Source organism: Hemicordylus capensis, chromosome 1 (assembly GCF_027244095.1).
Source record: "Hemicordylus capensis ecotype Gifberg chromosome 1, rHemCap1.1.pri, whole genome shotgun sequence".
NCBI lineage: Eukaryota > Metazoa > Chordata > Lepidosauria > Squamata > Cordylidae > Hemicordylus > Hemicordylus capensis.
The window spans coordinates 10593667-10609549 of record NC_069657.1 but is presented as its reverse complement, the minus strand read 5'-3'; the positions used below and the strand labels follow the sequence as shown (position 1 = coordinate 10609549).

The window sequence follows — 15883 nt, the reverse complement described above, 5'->3', positions numbered from 1 at the left end:
CTGCCCTGAAGGTGAGGGGAACGCTGCGGTTCAGATATTGCGGAGCGGCTCCCCCTGGTGGTCAACACGCCATCCTCCTCTGCTACAACGCCCCGTTTGGGCGGGAAAGAACGCTGGCGTGCTGCCGATTCCCTCCTCGCGAGGAGACCTACTCCCTTTCTGGAAGCCATTCGATAGAGGCGCTCGCCCAAGAAGCAGGGAGGGGAGAGGAAGGGAGGGAGAGGCAGGGAGAAAAAGATTGAAAGCTTTTTTTTTTTTTTTTTAAGGCGAGAGGAGGAAGAAAACTAGAAGGACAAGAAAGAGCCGAGGGAACAAGGTTGACGGTAGGAATAAGAAGGAAGCTATATCAAGGAGAAGCGAGCTGAGAGCGAGTGCTACCTCTGGAGCGAAGGCAGGAAGTAGAACTGAGAGGATCCACCCACATGCAGAGGGTTTAAGGATCTTCTAAGTATGACTACTTCCTGCCTTCTGGAGCACGTGGAGGGATGTAATCCCATGTTGGGTGACCTCCTACACCAGCCGAGAACCTAGATGTTCTTCCCAGAGCGGCTGCATCCCCTGAGGGGAATATCTCACAGTGCTCATATAGTCTCCCATTCATATTCAACTAGGGCAGACCCTGCTTAGCTAAGAGGACAAGTCATGCTTGTTACCACAAGACTAGCAGCAGTAACGTCAGTCCCTATTTCTGACTAAAACAAAATCAATGATACTGGGACTTGTTGGGGCCACACATGGAACTGGACACTAGGGCTGAAATCTGGCAGGGCTGATACGTGTCAGGATGCAGAATGATCTGCAGCGCGCGCACACACACGGAAAATATATAGAAACCTTCTTTTTCTTTATGTTTCAAAAATAAAAAACTCACAGGTATGTAATATCTAATTAGTGCTGCAGTTCTATTAAGAAATATTCCCTACATCTAAATAAGGCCTTAGCCATTTTCTACCAAAGCTAAAATTTGAGCTGGCTCACCTGGGCTTAAATCTAGATCCTGCTACTAGTGCTAGGCTCAGACCTAAAATACACAACTGTAATGAGTAGAGTGACTCTGGCCATGTGCAGAGAGCATTCCTTTGCAGATATATAATTAAGTCCCAATTAGAGATAAGGAATTTGAGCATCCAGTTCAGGGGATGCAATTTGCAGGTGAGATCAAGCAGGTGGCATCCAAGTTAGAAATTACACACTGAATATGCCAAGGTATTTACAAGGGCACAAAGTTCAAGCAATGTCTCTCTTTCAGACTTTTTTTGTTGCCTATGCTTTTCAGAACACAACACATCAGCATTACAGAACTAACGTGCTCTATCTTGATAGAAAACTTTGAATCAGAAGGAAATAAGTCACCTTTTGGGGCAAAAGATTCACACCTGATGGACCACCTGTAGCAGAAGCTGCTTTCTGGCTTTCTCTATCACCCAGCATCACAGCCACTGTCTCAGCGAGGGCTTCACTCACAAAATGTCTAATCATTTCTGAATCCACCGGTACACCAGCATTGACAAACAATTGAAAACCTCCAGTGCCTGCAGCTTCAACTAAAAAGTAAAATCAACACATAAGAAAAAGTCAGTGTTTATGAAGCAAGATGGGCATCAGGCTTGCATTGTTTTCAAGAGCAGAAGACCTTCCGTTTTGCTTTGTTTCGTAAACCCACATGCAATACTTCAACAAAGTCAAATTATGCATGGCGTGGAGCAGAGCTCCCCAACCTTGTACCCCCAGTTGTTGGACTACAACTCCCATCACCCCTTGTGGCTTCTGCCACTGCAGCTGGGGATGATGAGAGTCCAACACTGAGGGGGCAACTCCCTCATGTAGAGAAAGAGACAACTTTTCTCCCTTCCTCTATCCTGGGGCTATCCAACGACACCGACTGGCAGCAGATTCAGGACAAAGAGCATACTTCTCCACAGAAAAAGAATTAACTTACAGAATTCATTGCTGCATAATGTAGCTATAGCTATTGGGTTTGATGAGTTTGGCAGGAGATTAGACCAATACAGGGAGGAGAAGGCTATCAGTGAGTATCAGTCATCATAGCTAAATAGGGCCTCCATGCCCAGAAGCAGTAGGCCACTGAATATCCTCTCCTGGGGAGCAACAGCAAGAGAGAACTGTTACCTTCATGCCCTGCCTGTAGGCCTCCCAGAAGCATCTGGTGGGCCACTGTGTGAAGCAAGATGCTCCACTTGATGGCCTTCACTGTGGTCTGATCCAACCCGGCTCTTTTTCTATAGAACATTAAGACATGGGAGCCATGCCTAGAACAGATTCTGCAGCACACACTCTAGGTCTTCAATTCTAGCCTCCACTGCAGGAACTGTTAACAAATTTTATACTATAATGTGGGTTTGTTGCATCGGGTCTGTTTGGGATATTACTTGTTCCTACACCTGAACAGAGGGAAAATACAACAAAGGGCCTGGAATTGTGTAGGAATTTTACCTGCAGACTGGCTTGGGATACTATTTCTGAACACATTTCTAGGTCAGGCTGAGCCATCAATGAGATGGAAAGGGGAAATAAATGTCTTAAAGAAATAACAATTAAAAAATCGAAGGCTCCACTCCCAAGTCAAGCTGTTAGGGATGCTCCTTTCCTAAATTCAAATATAATTCCCCATCAAAATCTTGATTCAAACTGGGGGCAAATGACACCTGTTGCTCACCAATGTCTGAGGATAGAGCTTCGCTGTCCTCACTCTCCGATGAGCTTATGTTGGGCACAGCCTCTTTCTGAGCCGGATACATTCTGCTGATGACACGTGCCATTACCTCTTGCTCCACCCTGATTTTTAAAAAAGTATTTTTTTTCCATTTTACATTCTTAAGATTTACACACTAAGTAATGAACATAAATATAGATTTAGTGCTGTCCTAAAAAATCATACATATATCTAAATACATTTCTAATGAATTGTGGCTGGGGATGATGGGAGTTGTAGTTCAACAACAGCTGGAGAGCCAAGTATGCCAAGCCCTGGCTTAGCTGGTCTTGTGGTAGCAAGCATGAATTATCCCCTTTGCTAAGCAGGGTCCACCCTGGTTTATCTTTGAATGAGAGGACTACATGTGAGCACTGTAAGATATCCCCCCTTAGGGAATGCAGCCAGTCTGGGAAGAGCACCTGCATGCAGAAGGTTCCAAGTCCCACCCCACACCCCACCCCCAGCATCTCCAAGATGGGGCTGAGAGAGACTCCTGCTTGCAACCTTGCAGAAGCTGCTGCTAGTCTGTGTAGACAATACTGAGCTAGATGGACCAATGGCCTGACTCAGTATAAGGCAGCTTCCTCTGTTCCTAACTTAGCCTCAGTGTGGTCCCCACATTGCAGTCATTCTTTACTGCCCCCAGTGCCTGGATCTTCCTTACAGACAACCTGTAGGGAGCAGAGCCTCTTTTTCTCCTTCAAATTCCTCAAAAACCTTTTCTTCTGTAAAGCTTTTGGCTTAACCCCTTAAGTCAAATTTAACTGAAGCTATACCTAAGCATGTGTAACTGCACTTGCACATATGCATCCTTACTTTCTTATTTTCTTTATTTGTTGCTGCCCACTGTCTAATTTTAGATTGTAGGCTCCTCGGGGCAGGGATCAGTCCCCCCCCACCCCACTTTCATTTGTTATTTATAGGCTGCTTGTCTGTGTACAAAAGCTTTCAAACTGGCTTAGAATTAAAAGTACTTAATTTTTAAAAAAACAAACAAACTGTAAAGTACCATGTACATTGATGGGTTACAGAAATAGAGAATACTACAAAAAGCTCTTCTACAGAAACAGTTTCACCTCAAGTTTATTGCCATTCTATACTCAATATTCTGAGAACTCACCAACCAACCAGCTTGTTCTCCAGGGTCTCCCGTTTTTCTATAATATCATCCAGAATGTCTGCAGAGGGCTGAGCAGGAGGTGGAGCTGGCGGAAATGGAGGGCCGTTATATTTTGGAGACTCAATTTCTCCTCGTCTGTTGAACTCTAGGACTGGTCCTGTGAATTCTGGGATCTCATTCTCATCTTCTTCATCCTAATGAAACAATGGCAACAACACATCACAACCAAGAAAACCTTCAGTGTAGCTTTCATTAGAATAAATAAACTTCAATAGATTCAGAAGTAACTGCATAGTTTCAAGATGTTTGCAACAAAGGAAATCAGGGTCCTGTGATGCAAAAGAAAGGGGTGTGCTGGGATTCCATGAGTGAACATCTGTTAACTTGGTAAAGAGGCACCTTTTAACATGGTGATTCTCTCTATTTAGCAGGAGGAGAGTAACTGGCCCTATCCACCCTCAGCACAGTACCTCCAGTGACTGCTGCTATCTTATATTTCTTTTAGATTGTGAGCTCTTTGGGGATAGGGATCCATCTTATTTATTTGTTATTTCTCTGTGTAAACCTCCCTGAGCCATTTTTGGAAGGGTGGTATAGAAATTGAATGAACAAACAAACAAACATTAAATATAGAGGGCTCCAAGTTCAATTCCTGGCTTCTGCAGGTAGGGTTGGGAAAGACCCCTGTCTGGAACCCCAGAGAGGTGCTGCCAGTCAGAGTAGATAATACTGAACTAGGCAGTCTTGTTAAAAAGACAGTTTCCTTTATTCCTCAAGAAACTGCACAAATTAGGATTAGTGGGCTAACTCTTATCATGTAGAAGATACTTACTCAGAATAAGGCAGCTTCATATGTACAACCATACACAAACTCCACCCATGCTGCAATCTATCCCCCTTGGGCCAACATGGAGGCCTGGAACCCTATAACTAGCCTTGGGTGCAAGGCAGAGGATGTCTTTTAAAACCAGATTCCTCTCCTGCAATCCCCGCAAGCCCCATACATAGTAGTAGTAGTTTTTATTTCGTCACTGACCAACAGATACAGAAAAGCAAAAAATAAAGAGAAAAAATAAAATTACAAAAAAGTTCCTAAAAACATTAAACATATCAGGCGGGAACTGACTCATTATATAACAGCTCAATAGTTAGTGATACTTAATTGTTCAGGTACATAACATGGTCTTACAAATTCTTAACTGTTCAGGTACATAACTTGGTCTTACGAATTCTACTAGCAATTAGGCAAAACCTGGCAACTGCATAAGGTATCTTGTCATGATCTGATAAGAGATAGCATATGTAGAAATCATCTGAGCATCCCAGAAAGTTCAACAAATATTGAGTAATATGCATATTACGAATGTTCCTATAGAAATTACAATATAATAGAACATACGCTGTTGATTCTATAGCTCCCGAGTCACAGGGACAAAAGCGCTCTGCAAACGGAACTTCCATATACGCCCCAATCTGGATTCTTATCCCCAGCTGCCCTAGGAGTAATGGGGAGCTTAGGGACTTGGACAGCTTGGTTTTCTCTCTCTCTTTGAACAACAGACTTCTCGTGATCCCTAAGTAACACTAAAACCCAAGTCTTCCTGGGCGTGCAGAATTAGTGATGCGATTCTTTGGCTCCTAAGCAGAGCTAGGACTTCTGTCCAACCTTTCTACTCCAATAGGATGGTGGGTTCTTTCTTTCTTTCTTTCTTTCTTTCTTTCTTTGATGTATATACTGCCCTTCCAAAAAACGGTTCAGGGTGGTTTACTTTAAAAAAACAAACAAAAAACCACCAATTAACAATACAATTAAGGCCCGCCTTTGAGTCGCCACCAGATGAACCGGTGGTAACTGGAGATGGATCTCCTCATAGGACTTTAACGTGCAGTGGGGATCATGTAGAAGAAGGCGCTCTCTAAGATAACTCAGACCTAAGCCATACAGTGCTTTAAAGGTAATAACCAGCACTTTGTATTTTGCCCAGAAACGTATCGGCAGCCAGTGTAACTGTTTCAAAACAGACATAATATGGTCTCTCCGGGTTACCCCCGAGACTAGTCTGGCTGCTGCGTTTTGAACTAACTGAAGTTTCCGAACTACGTACAAAGGCAGCCCCACACAGAGCGTGTTGCAATAGTCAACCACCATGTTGTTCCTTATCTTGATTTGGAGCCTGCCCAATCCTCCAGACTCCGTGAAGACAACTTGTCCATACCTCATTCGTATTTATGAGGCTGGTCACCATTATTTTGATTTTTCAGAGGAAAGCCTGAGGTTGCCAAGTGACTCCAGGGCAGAAGATGGGACTTGAAACCAGAATTCCCAGACTCAAGTGCAAAAATAGGTTGCTCACCTGTAACTATTGATCTGGTAGAGATCCGTCGACATCCATAAGAATGGGCAATGCGCCTGCGCAAGACCCTCACGGTAGAATGCCGCAGCTCATTGAGGCAACCGAGCCTTGCCCCCACGCCTACAGCATGCTATTTAAAGGCAGGCTAGGCATCATGTTCTTCAACTCTTCGATGACCACCATGGAAGATGATAATCCGGAATCCGGTGAGTTAATCATTGAAGGAGAAAAGCATACACACTCAATACACACATAGCATAGTACTACTGCAGGGGGTGGTTCGCGCGGGTCTTATGGATGTTGAAGGATCTCTACCAGATCATTATTTACAGGTGAGCAACCTGTATATGGATCGAGATCCATAAGAATGGGTGTTTAGCTAGCTCCCAGTGGAGGAGGGTGCAGTAGTAACTATTGTAACACCCAATTCAAAACACTTCTCCCAAATCTTGCCTCAGAAGCAGAGCACACATCTATGGTGTAATGCTCAATGAAAGGTAACTCAGTGGACCAAGCTGCAGCTTTAAAGATGTCCATGAAGGTTATCCCCGACAGGTGTGCAGCTGAAGAAGCGTAGGCACAGGTAGCTTCAGGCGGGTGCACATTCTGTGAATTGTAGGTCGGCATAGTACGTTCAACTAGCCATCTGGACATTCTTTGTCTGGAAATGCAGGAACCTTTCACTGGGTCCTTGTGGGCTACAAACAAGCACATGGTGGCTCTGAAGTCCTTAGTGCAATTCAGGTAATATAAAAGTGCCCTCCATACATCCAAGGAGTACACTGTACATTCTAAAGGGGTAGATGGACTCCTGAAGAATGCAGGCAGAACAATGTCCTGATTGAGGTGGAAGTCGGACACCGGAAGTCGTATGGCAAATCTATCCATATACCATATTACTAGCTTGATAGAGGCAGAACCCATAAGTTCAAATAGATCCTCTGTCAAAGCTGAAAGGACGAAGGATATGCTCCATGGTTCAATGGGTGTGCAAATGGATAAAAATTCACACGGCCTTTTAGGAAAGCCTTAATATCTGGGTGTGAAAAGATAGTTTTTCCATCATAGCCCAGATGTTTTGAAGACAGCGCTGCTAGATGCACCTTCAGAGATATATTTGCCAGCCCTTGTGATTTCAGACCAGTCAGGTAGAGGAGTACATCCCTGATTGTAACCTGGGTAGGATGAAAACCATGCATCCTTGCGTAGGATTTGAAGCGGAGCCATTTGCTCATATAATTACGTCTTGTGGATGACTTCCATTAGTTTAGAAGGATCTTACTAAAAAGCCGATTTGCCATGCTGTTAGGCGGAGCATGAGAACGTCTGGATGCAGTACCCTGCCATTGCCCAGTGCTAAGAGAGCTACCTCTTGTGGTAGCTTCTGGTAGCAGTTTCCTGACAGTTTGAGTACCTCTGGAAACCATGGATGTCCTGGCCACCATGGAGTCATCAGGATACCCGATGTTGGGGCAACTAGAAGGCAGGCACCCATGCAGCTGCTCAGTGGTTGTGGAGGAAACATATATGAGATCTCCTGCTGCCAATCCAGCTGGAAGGCATCCCCCAGTGATCATGGGTTGTGACCTGACCTCGAGCAGAAAGGGAGCACTTTGTGTTCCCTGAGGTGGCAAAGAGATCTATAGTTGGCCGTATTCAACTCGTGAAGAGAGGCGAAATGTATTCTGTCTTGATTTCCCATTTGTGCTCTTGTGGGAAAACTCGAATTAAGTTGCCCGCCAAGATGTTGTCTAGGCCCTTTATGTGTATGGCCATCGGATAGACTTGATGCCAGATGCAGCAATGCCATCATTGTAGGCTGAGTGCACAATGACTTTGAAACACTGTCCCTCCCTGATGGTTGATGTAGGCCAGGGCAGAGGAATTGCCTAACTGCACTTGTACAACTTTCCCCTGTAGAAGTGGTAGGAAGGCTTTCATTGCTTTGAAGACAGTCAGAAGCTCCAGGAAATGGATATGTGTTTGTTGAAAAGACATGTTAAAGATGTTAGTTAGTTAAAAGTTCACTTGCTCTGAATCTGATGTGCTCTGCAGTGGGACCCTCAGCCTAACAGAGAGGCGTCTGTTGTTAACCAGACAGAAGGAGTCATCATTTGAAAAGGAATCCCTTCCAGTAGATTTCTGCCCACTGACCACCAGGTAAATGAGCGCAGAAGTTGATCTGGGAGCACTAGACTTATGTCTTGACGATCCACGTTCGGGCGGAAGACCAACAGAAACCTGTGCATCTTTAACCAGGCATATCACACCACTGTGTTGCAGGAGGCCATACAACCTAGGAGTCTTTGAATGAGTCAGGCTGGTTGAGATAGATGCTGCTGGAAATGGAGAACTGGGTCCCTGATGTACTGGAAGCTTTCCCAAGGTAAGTACGCCTTCCTGGTTTCTGTGTCTAGGACTGCTCCAATGTAGTTGATAACATGAACTGGCTCCAGATTGGATTTTTTTCCAATTGACTTGAATCCCCGAGTCCTGGAGGAGAGATAGTGCGTATTTTGTCTGAGAAGGTAACTCTTTGTCTGTGGAAGTCAGAAACCAGTCGTCCAGGTAAGGATAGATCGATATACCCTGGGGCCGCATGTAAGCTACCACTACAGCCATACATTTTGTAAATACCCTGGGGGCGGTGGCAAGCCTGAAGAGTAAGACTGCGTATAGGTTCACTTGATTTCCTACTGAGAACCTCAGATATTTTCTGTGTTGTGCCCTGATGCCAATGTGGAAATATGCGTCTTTGAGATCTAGCATTACAAGCCAGTTCTCTTGGTATAGAAGAGGTAGGCTCTCTTGTAACACTACCATGTGGAATTTTCGCACATGGACAAATTTGTTCAGGTGGCATAGATCCATGATAGGTTGTTTGCCGCCATCCTCTTTGGGATCAGGAAATAATGGGGAGTAAAACCCCTCCCGTCTGTGCACCCACTGTACCTGGGTAATAGTCCCTTTGGCTAAAAGCTCCTTCACTTCTTCCAAAAACGCTTGGGAGGGTTGAGTTAACCTCATCCCTGTAAATCTTGGGGTTGTTCTGAACTCTATGGCATAACCTGAAGATATGATCTTCAGGACCCAGCAGTTCAATGTTATGTGGTGCCATGCGGGGGCATGGAGCACCAGCTTGATGTTGGATGCTGGCAGGAGAATAGAGTTCTTGAGACTGGTGTTGTCCCTCACTTGCCACGATGTTGTGGTCACTGGTGGCTGGAAAAGAGAAGTGTGTAGTGGTGTCAGTGGGTGGATCTGAACCTCAAAGATGTTTCTGAGGCTCAGTCTGTTTTGTACGTCGGGGTTGACTTGACTTCCTCTTGCCATGAAAAGGGCATTTATAATAAGGTTGGTACTGCTTCCTAAAGTCACGGCACTCCTGCTGTATGAATGTAGACTTCTTTTTCTAGTAAGGATGGTATTTGGAGCCGTAGGAAAAGATAGATGCTGACACGGTGAAAGTTTTGGCGGTGAATTTAGATTTTTTCATTTTCTCCATGGTGGACTTGGTTTCCTTGCTGAAGAGGCCCTTACCGTTGAAAGGTAAGCCTTCAATTTTGTCTTTCATGTCGCCCTGTAGATTGGTGGAGCGAAGCCATGCATGTCTCCTCAGAGAGACTGCAGCAGCCAAGGAATGTGATTCTGACTCGGCCAGGTGTTTGGCAGTACTCAACTGCTGGCGAGTAAGGGCTGCTGATTTATTCAGTGTCTGTTGGAATTGTTTCTTAAACTCCTCCGGGGAGAGGGCATCCACAGATGAAGAGCCTCCCATATGCCATGGTTGTATTTAGTAGTGAACGCTGAATAGTTTGCTATCTTTGTGGATAGACACAAGGTGGAGTAGATTTTCCTACCCCAAATATCAATTTTTCTCCCCTCTTTGTCTGCAGGTGTAGTGTGGTGACGACCTGTCTTAGAAGAGGAGGTGGAGCAATCAATAACCAGGGAGTTTGGAGAGGGATGCTTCAGAAGGTACTCACTGTCTTTCTCCTGAATCCAATACAAACTTTCTAGTCTTTTAGAAGCTGTTGTATGGATCACCTCCCACGCACATTTCGCAGTCCTAGAAATGACCAGGAGAACTGGAAGCACCACAGGTGGAGATGACTGTTTTTTTTTAATCATAAAATTATAAACAGGGTCATCTGTAGTGGCTATCTCAGACTTGAGATCAAGTCCCAGAGCTTCTGACATCTCCCTAACATGATGGTGATAAGCCTTCATTTCTTCATTAGGAGAAACATGTGTGGCCGGAGGCACATCAGTAGGAGGATCAGCCAAATCTTCTGATTCATCAGGGTCGGACTCAAAGTCAGAAGAGCCGTGATGCTCAGAAGGTGAGTGAGTTGGTGATGGTGGTCATACGTCTGAGTCTCAATGGTAACTTTTTCTTGTGGTGCTAGAATAGGTAGAGTCTGAGATCCCATATCAGTGCCTTTGAAAACAGTCTGAGTGGCCGTGTTCACCAAGTGCTTTATAGGTGGCCAGGCGACCGTCTGTGTTGGAACAGAAAAACTTTGTACAGTGGGTTTAAACGGTAAGGCTGGGCCACCACCTCCAGCTAGAGATTGGACAGTCCGAACTGGAATCAGCAGATGCCAGAGGCAAGTAAGACTTTGGTTGAGAGGATCTCCAGAGTTGGTCCTCTTGGAAATTAAAAGGTAAGCCAGGGGACCTGGTCTCCAGAATTAAATTCCTCCGGGGAGAGGACATCCAGATGAAGAACCTCCCATATGCCATGGTTATATTTAGCAGTACCAGCTGAATAGTTTGCTATCTTTATGGATAGGCACAAGGTGGAGTAGACTTTCCTACCCCAAATATCCATTTTTCTCCCCTCTTTGTCTGCAGGTGTAGTGTGGCAAGGGTCACCCCTGCAGCTGACAAATGCGCAAAGCCACATGAATATCATGAAGGTGGGCCTGCGAAATAGGCAGCAGAGCACATGGTGCTGGAGTGAGCTGGTCAAAACGACTGAGCTGTAACCGATTCCTTAGGAGTTCCCAAACTGGAAGATTGTGGAGGAAAACTCTTAAATGTCAATGTCGAAGAGTGGTTGACTCAGAATAAAGTATGGAAAGCAAGGTGCGGGCAGTGTCAGGATCCAATAACATCCCCGTCTTCTTCTTTGACATCAAACTTTGGTATTGGGACTGGTATCGTGGAGTCAGCAATCTCGATGGTGACAACACTGGAATATTTAATGTGGAAATCAGAACTCTCATAGCTGGTGTCGAAGGAAGACGTGTTGACATTGATGGAGACTTTCGATGTCGATTAGGCGTCAATGGGGCTGAAGAGTCAACTGGAGTAGGGGCTGGAGACAGAGAATGAGCCCTCAACATCGACAGTCTCAGTGTTGAAGAGTGGTCGACATCAAGTGATTTCTCCAACGCCAGTCACATCTCTTTCCTCGATATCGAGATTTTAATGTCAAGCAGTGGCGGGCAGTCTCGACTGCTGGTGCTGAGGATTTCGGTTGCAGACTTTGTAGACCAAACAGGGACGGCATACTTTCTTTCGTCAAGTCCGCAGTTTTTGACCTCTTGGGTCTTGGAGAAGACAAATGAGTATTTAATGTCGAACACTTTTCCTTTGACTTAAGAATGTCCTGGTGTTGATGTAGGAGTCGACTTCGAAGGTGCTTTTGGCTTTTAGTTACGGTCAATGTCGATGGCTGTGATGGTTTCGAGGAAGCCAGCTTAGGAGTTGATACCAAGTCTTTAGAAGCCGATGTTGAAGTTGCAGGGCAGGGTTCTCCTGGCGTCGAAGGGCTTAACACCATGTCATAAATAGTGGTGTGAAGCCTCAAAGCCCGATTTTTTCGCACCTGCTTAGAATATGACAAGCATATCTTGCAGGAGGAGACATTGTGCTTCTCTCCTAAGCAAATCAGACATAGATCGTGGACGACTTTCAAGGGAAGCTTGGCATTACAGCCTGTGCACCTCTTGAAAGTCTGTTTCTCCTCAGCCATGTTAGGGTTATCCAAAAGCGCAGTTTAGGTCCATTCAAAGGTTGTATTAACGCCAATGAAGTCCGGAAGCTGTTCCCTAGTCAATACCGAAATTAACAGTCCATTGATATTTATTTTATTTTTTTTAAATAGATGAACTCATACGAAGAATTTTAAAATGAGGAGGACCGCCAGCCCGAGGACTGAATGCAACAGCAGTCAGAAAAGAACGGAAGAACGTGGCGCCCAGGCCACCTTTAAATAGCATGCTATAGGAGTGGGGGTGGGGCTTGGTTGCCTCGAGGAGCTGCAGCATTCTACTGTGAGGGTTTTGTGAAGGCGCACTACCAATTCTTATGCATCTCGACAAATCTCAATCCAGATCACTCGATTTCCTGGCTCATATTGGCCCCTAAAATGAAACTCTACTGTTTCAAAAGATGGCATTTGAGAGGAAAGCCACTATTCATAACTTCCTTTAGTACACACTTCAAAATATGTTTCAGCAACTAATATTTCACACCCTAACAATCTCATCCAACATTAAATTCTTGTTCTATAAAGCAAGAGACTATCATACCCTTTCATACATACACACACACGCACACGATTATTAGCAAGCAATTTTTCCCACTGGAACTGTAAAGTAGAGAGATAATTCATTCTGACAGCAAAACAGTGGCTGACATGATGGGCAGTGATCCATCTACTTAGTCAGAGCTGCCTCTGGGCAGCGTATCTTCAGAGTCGTTCCCCAGAGCAGCCATTTTCTCTTCTCTCTCCTCCCTACAAAAACACTGCTTCCCATGAAGGCTGTGCATCCCTCACAGACATATTTCTGATGGCGAACAGCACTTTTGAGGGGAGGGAAGAAGCAAAAGCTGTTTGGAATCTTCCTCCCTACATGCTGCCCTACCCATCAAGCCTGCAGGGCACTGCTCTGAAGGCTCCCTGCCTTGACTCAGCTCTGACTGTATTGATGGATCACTGCCTGTCATGTCAGCCAGTCTGTTATCTAGTGTCTAATTCTTGCGTGGCGTCATTCCCATTGATTTTTTTTTTTGATACTTCTGTTTAAAATGCAACTTTCTCTAGAAGACTTTAAAAAATAGGGCTGAGTTGAAGCTTCTCACATGAGTTTTTGCATGAGTTTCAGTACTCTTTGGTTCCCCTGGTTGCTGCTTCCTCTGAATGCCATTTTCCTTCTTTGACCTCACTGCTGTTTACCTGACTGGCACATCATCATCACATTTAATGTGATGGTATCAAGACATCTGTAAACAAAACTGAATGAGTTGTCACCACCAAACAAAATAAAGAAGCAATGAGGGAAAGGCCAGGTCAATGAGAGTGGAGATGGAAGAAAATGGTGCTGAAAAGCATCAGTAGCCAAAGGACAGTATAGAAACAACATGAGTGTTGGCTTTCCCACTGTTCAGTATTCCTCTAGTGCATATTTTTTCATAATAGAAAACTGTTCCGTCAAACATTTTGCATTTCTTTGTAAGCATGAGCTTTCAGCAAAGCTTTTTAAAGGGTTTTTAAAAAATGCCATTAATATTTCTCCATTTTAGAATATCAGTATATTTGCTTCCAGATTACAGGAGACTCCAGCAGGCCTTCCAGCTCATCTTCTATGCAAAACTGAGCCAAGCATGTGCTAGAGCTGGAATGTTTTTCAAGGCTTTGTGGTTGATCACATGGGCAAAAATGCTAGTGATACACGATAAAAGCAGTTCCTGAGAAAATGGGGGGGGGGGAAACGAGTGAGAAATAACCTCTCTTCACATCTTAAAAACCAATGTTCCTGGTGTCTTTTATTTCTGCTTCGTAAGCTGCCTTCTCCCCCCCTCCCCCGCCCACAAGCTGGAAATAAAAAGGGTTCCGCCATTTCACTTTGCTCTTTAATAAAGAGGAAATATTTTCTCTTTGCTGAAAAACTCTTGCTTAGTGATGAGTTGTACAGCCTATGTAAAATTATGGGAAATATTACAACTCTCCCCCAATTAAAACAAGGGAACAGAAACTCCAATAATTCAACACCACAGACACTTAGCAGCCACAAAGACCATCTCAAACGGCGGCGGCTGAAACGGTTTAACATATTTGCCATAGTTCCAGTGAAACAGAGTTAGACAGTTTTCCACATAGTTTAAAAAACAAAACAAAACAAACCCTCAACTTTAAAACACCAGGATTATAAAGAGGGGCTGACAATCTGATTAACAAAGTACTTGAGGACGGATGCTGTGTTAGTGTGAAGCTGATGCGTAGGCTTAGGGCAGGGGGGGGCAAACGTGGCCCTCCAGCTGTTGTTGACCTACACCAACTCCCATCATCCCCAGCCACCATTTATTGTAGCTTGGGAAGATGGGAGTTGTAGTTCAACAACAGCTGGAGGGCCACGTCTGCCCAATCCTGGCTTAGAAGCTCTCACACTTGGGTCCCCAGAAGTCTGTAAAGTAAACTAAAGTGTGCCGTTGAGTCAGTGTCGACTCCATAACCTCCAGCTATAATGGCTACTTGCTCCGAATCTGGAGTTCCCGTTCTAGACTTGTGTTGTACAACATCTGGCAAGTCTCACCTGTTCGAAAGGCAACAGTTGCAGAAAAGCAGAATGGTGATCACAAGAGCACAATTCCACAAATCCCCATTTTTTTAGGATGCCAGCCAGCAACTAACAGGCAATGCAGAACTACACCAAAATACATACTAATATATATTATTATTACATTTCTTAGGTAAATCAAAATGAAGACATTTCTGGAAAACACACACAAAAGAAAAAAGGTTTATCTAGCACAAATTGTTTAGATTTAAACTTCTCTAAAGAACTGCAGCCAGTCTTAAGGGCCTGTAAGGAAGAGGCAATAAGGAAGGGAAAACGGGGTGGGGCGGGGGACTGGATGGGACTCAGCATTCTTAGATGCTTTCCAAACATTCCTCTTCCAAATATTACTCTCCGTGACACACTCATACACACATCTGGCCATACACCATACAGCACAAAGAAACTGGGAGAGCCTGCAATGCTTTGTGTGTGCTCTCACACTCTGACTCAATACAAACTCTGGGAAGAGCAGACACAGCTGAGAAGGTGAGCAAGCTTTTCTAAACATCTAGCTTTCCCCCCTTCAAATAAACTAACAGGAAGAGGGGAGTTTTGCAGGAGCTGTTTCTCTTCAAGGGGTAGGTCTAAGTCTATCTGTGTGTGTGTGTGTGTGTGTGTGTGTGTGTGTGTGTGTGTGACTTGTTAGGGTTATTTGTTAGGGTTAAGATATCACAGGGCTAGGAGTTGTTAGGGTTACCTGACTCCAGTGTTTACTTAGTGGCTGCCTGGAGGGGGTGGAGTCAGCTAGGGCTGGGAGAGGCTCCACATTCCTTTCCTTTGACTCACACCCTGTGTGTCAGTTGGAAGGCTACTCTACATATGAGGTGAAGGCCCGAGAGCATAGCGAACAGAACACAGTGAACAGGAATAGCAAACAGGACGTAGGAGTTTTGCAGGAGTTTAGTGGGAAGTGTGCGGGGGAGCCTAGATCAAGCCCCTGCGATCACAAGGATCACAAGGAGCCTTGTGGAGAAGAGAATGTAAGTACATATCCCTCCCTTGTATCCCTCATATTCTTGAGAAAGGCTGTTTGGACAGTTAAATAGCTGACCATTACAGTTGAGACCTATCCTTCTAATAAACAATCTAATAAACAGACAATAAACTCTCTAAATACTGT

General features: G+C 44.7%; 1 protein-coding gene and 1 long non-coding RNA gene across 11 annotated transcripts in view; one reads left to right on the top strand and one right to left on the bottom strand.

The window, feature by feature from the left end:
* The window catches only part of KIAA0586 (KIAA0586 ortholog), a 165248-nt gene that overhangs the window by 88234 nt on the left and 61131 nt on the right, over positions 1–15883 (bottom strand). For all 10 annotated transcript variants that reach the window (XR_008306756.1, XM_053248537.1, XM_053248533.1 and 7 more), the window contains 3 exons: positions 3837–4030; positions 2678–2796; positions 1354–1544 (listed from right to left, as the gene is read on the bottom strand). Coding sequence is in view for 9 of the 10 variants with exons in the window: in XM_053248537.1 (XP_053104512.1) it covers positions 1354–1544; positions 2678–2796; positions 3837–4030 (504 nt within the window). In the remaining variant the exon portion in view is untranslated. The remainder of the gene's footprint in view (positions 1–1353; positions 1545–2677; positions 2797–3836; positions 4031–15883) is intronic.
* LOC128324284 (uncharacterized) lies at positions 8529–10475 on the top strand. Its single transcript, XR_008306769.1, has 3 exons — positions 8529–8576; positions 10087–10168; positions 10432–10475. It is a non-coding gene; the product is annotated as an uncharacterized LOC128324284 (long non-coding RNA).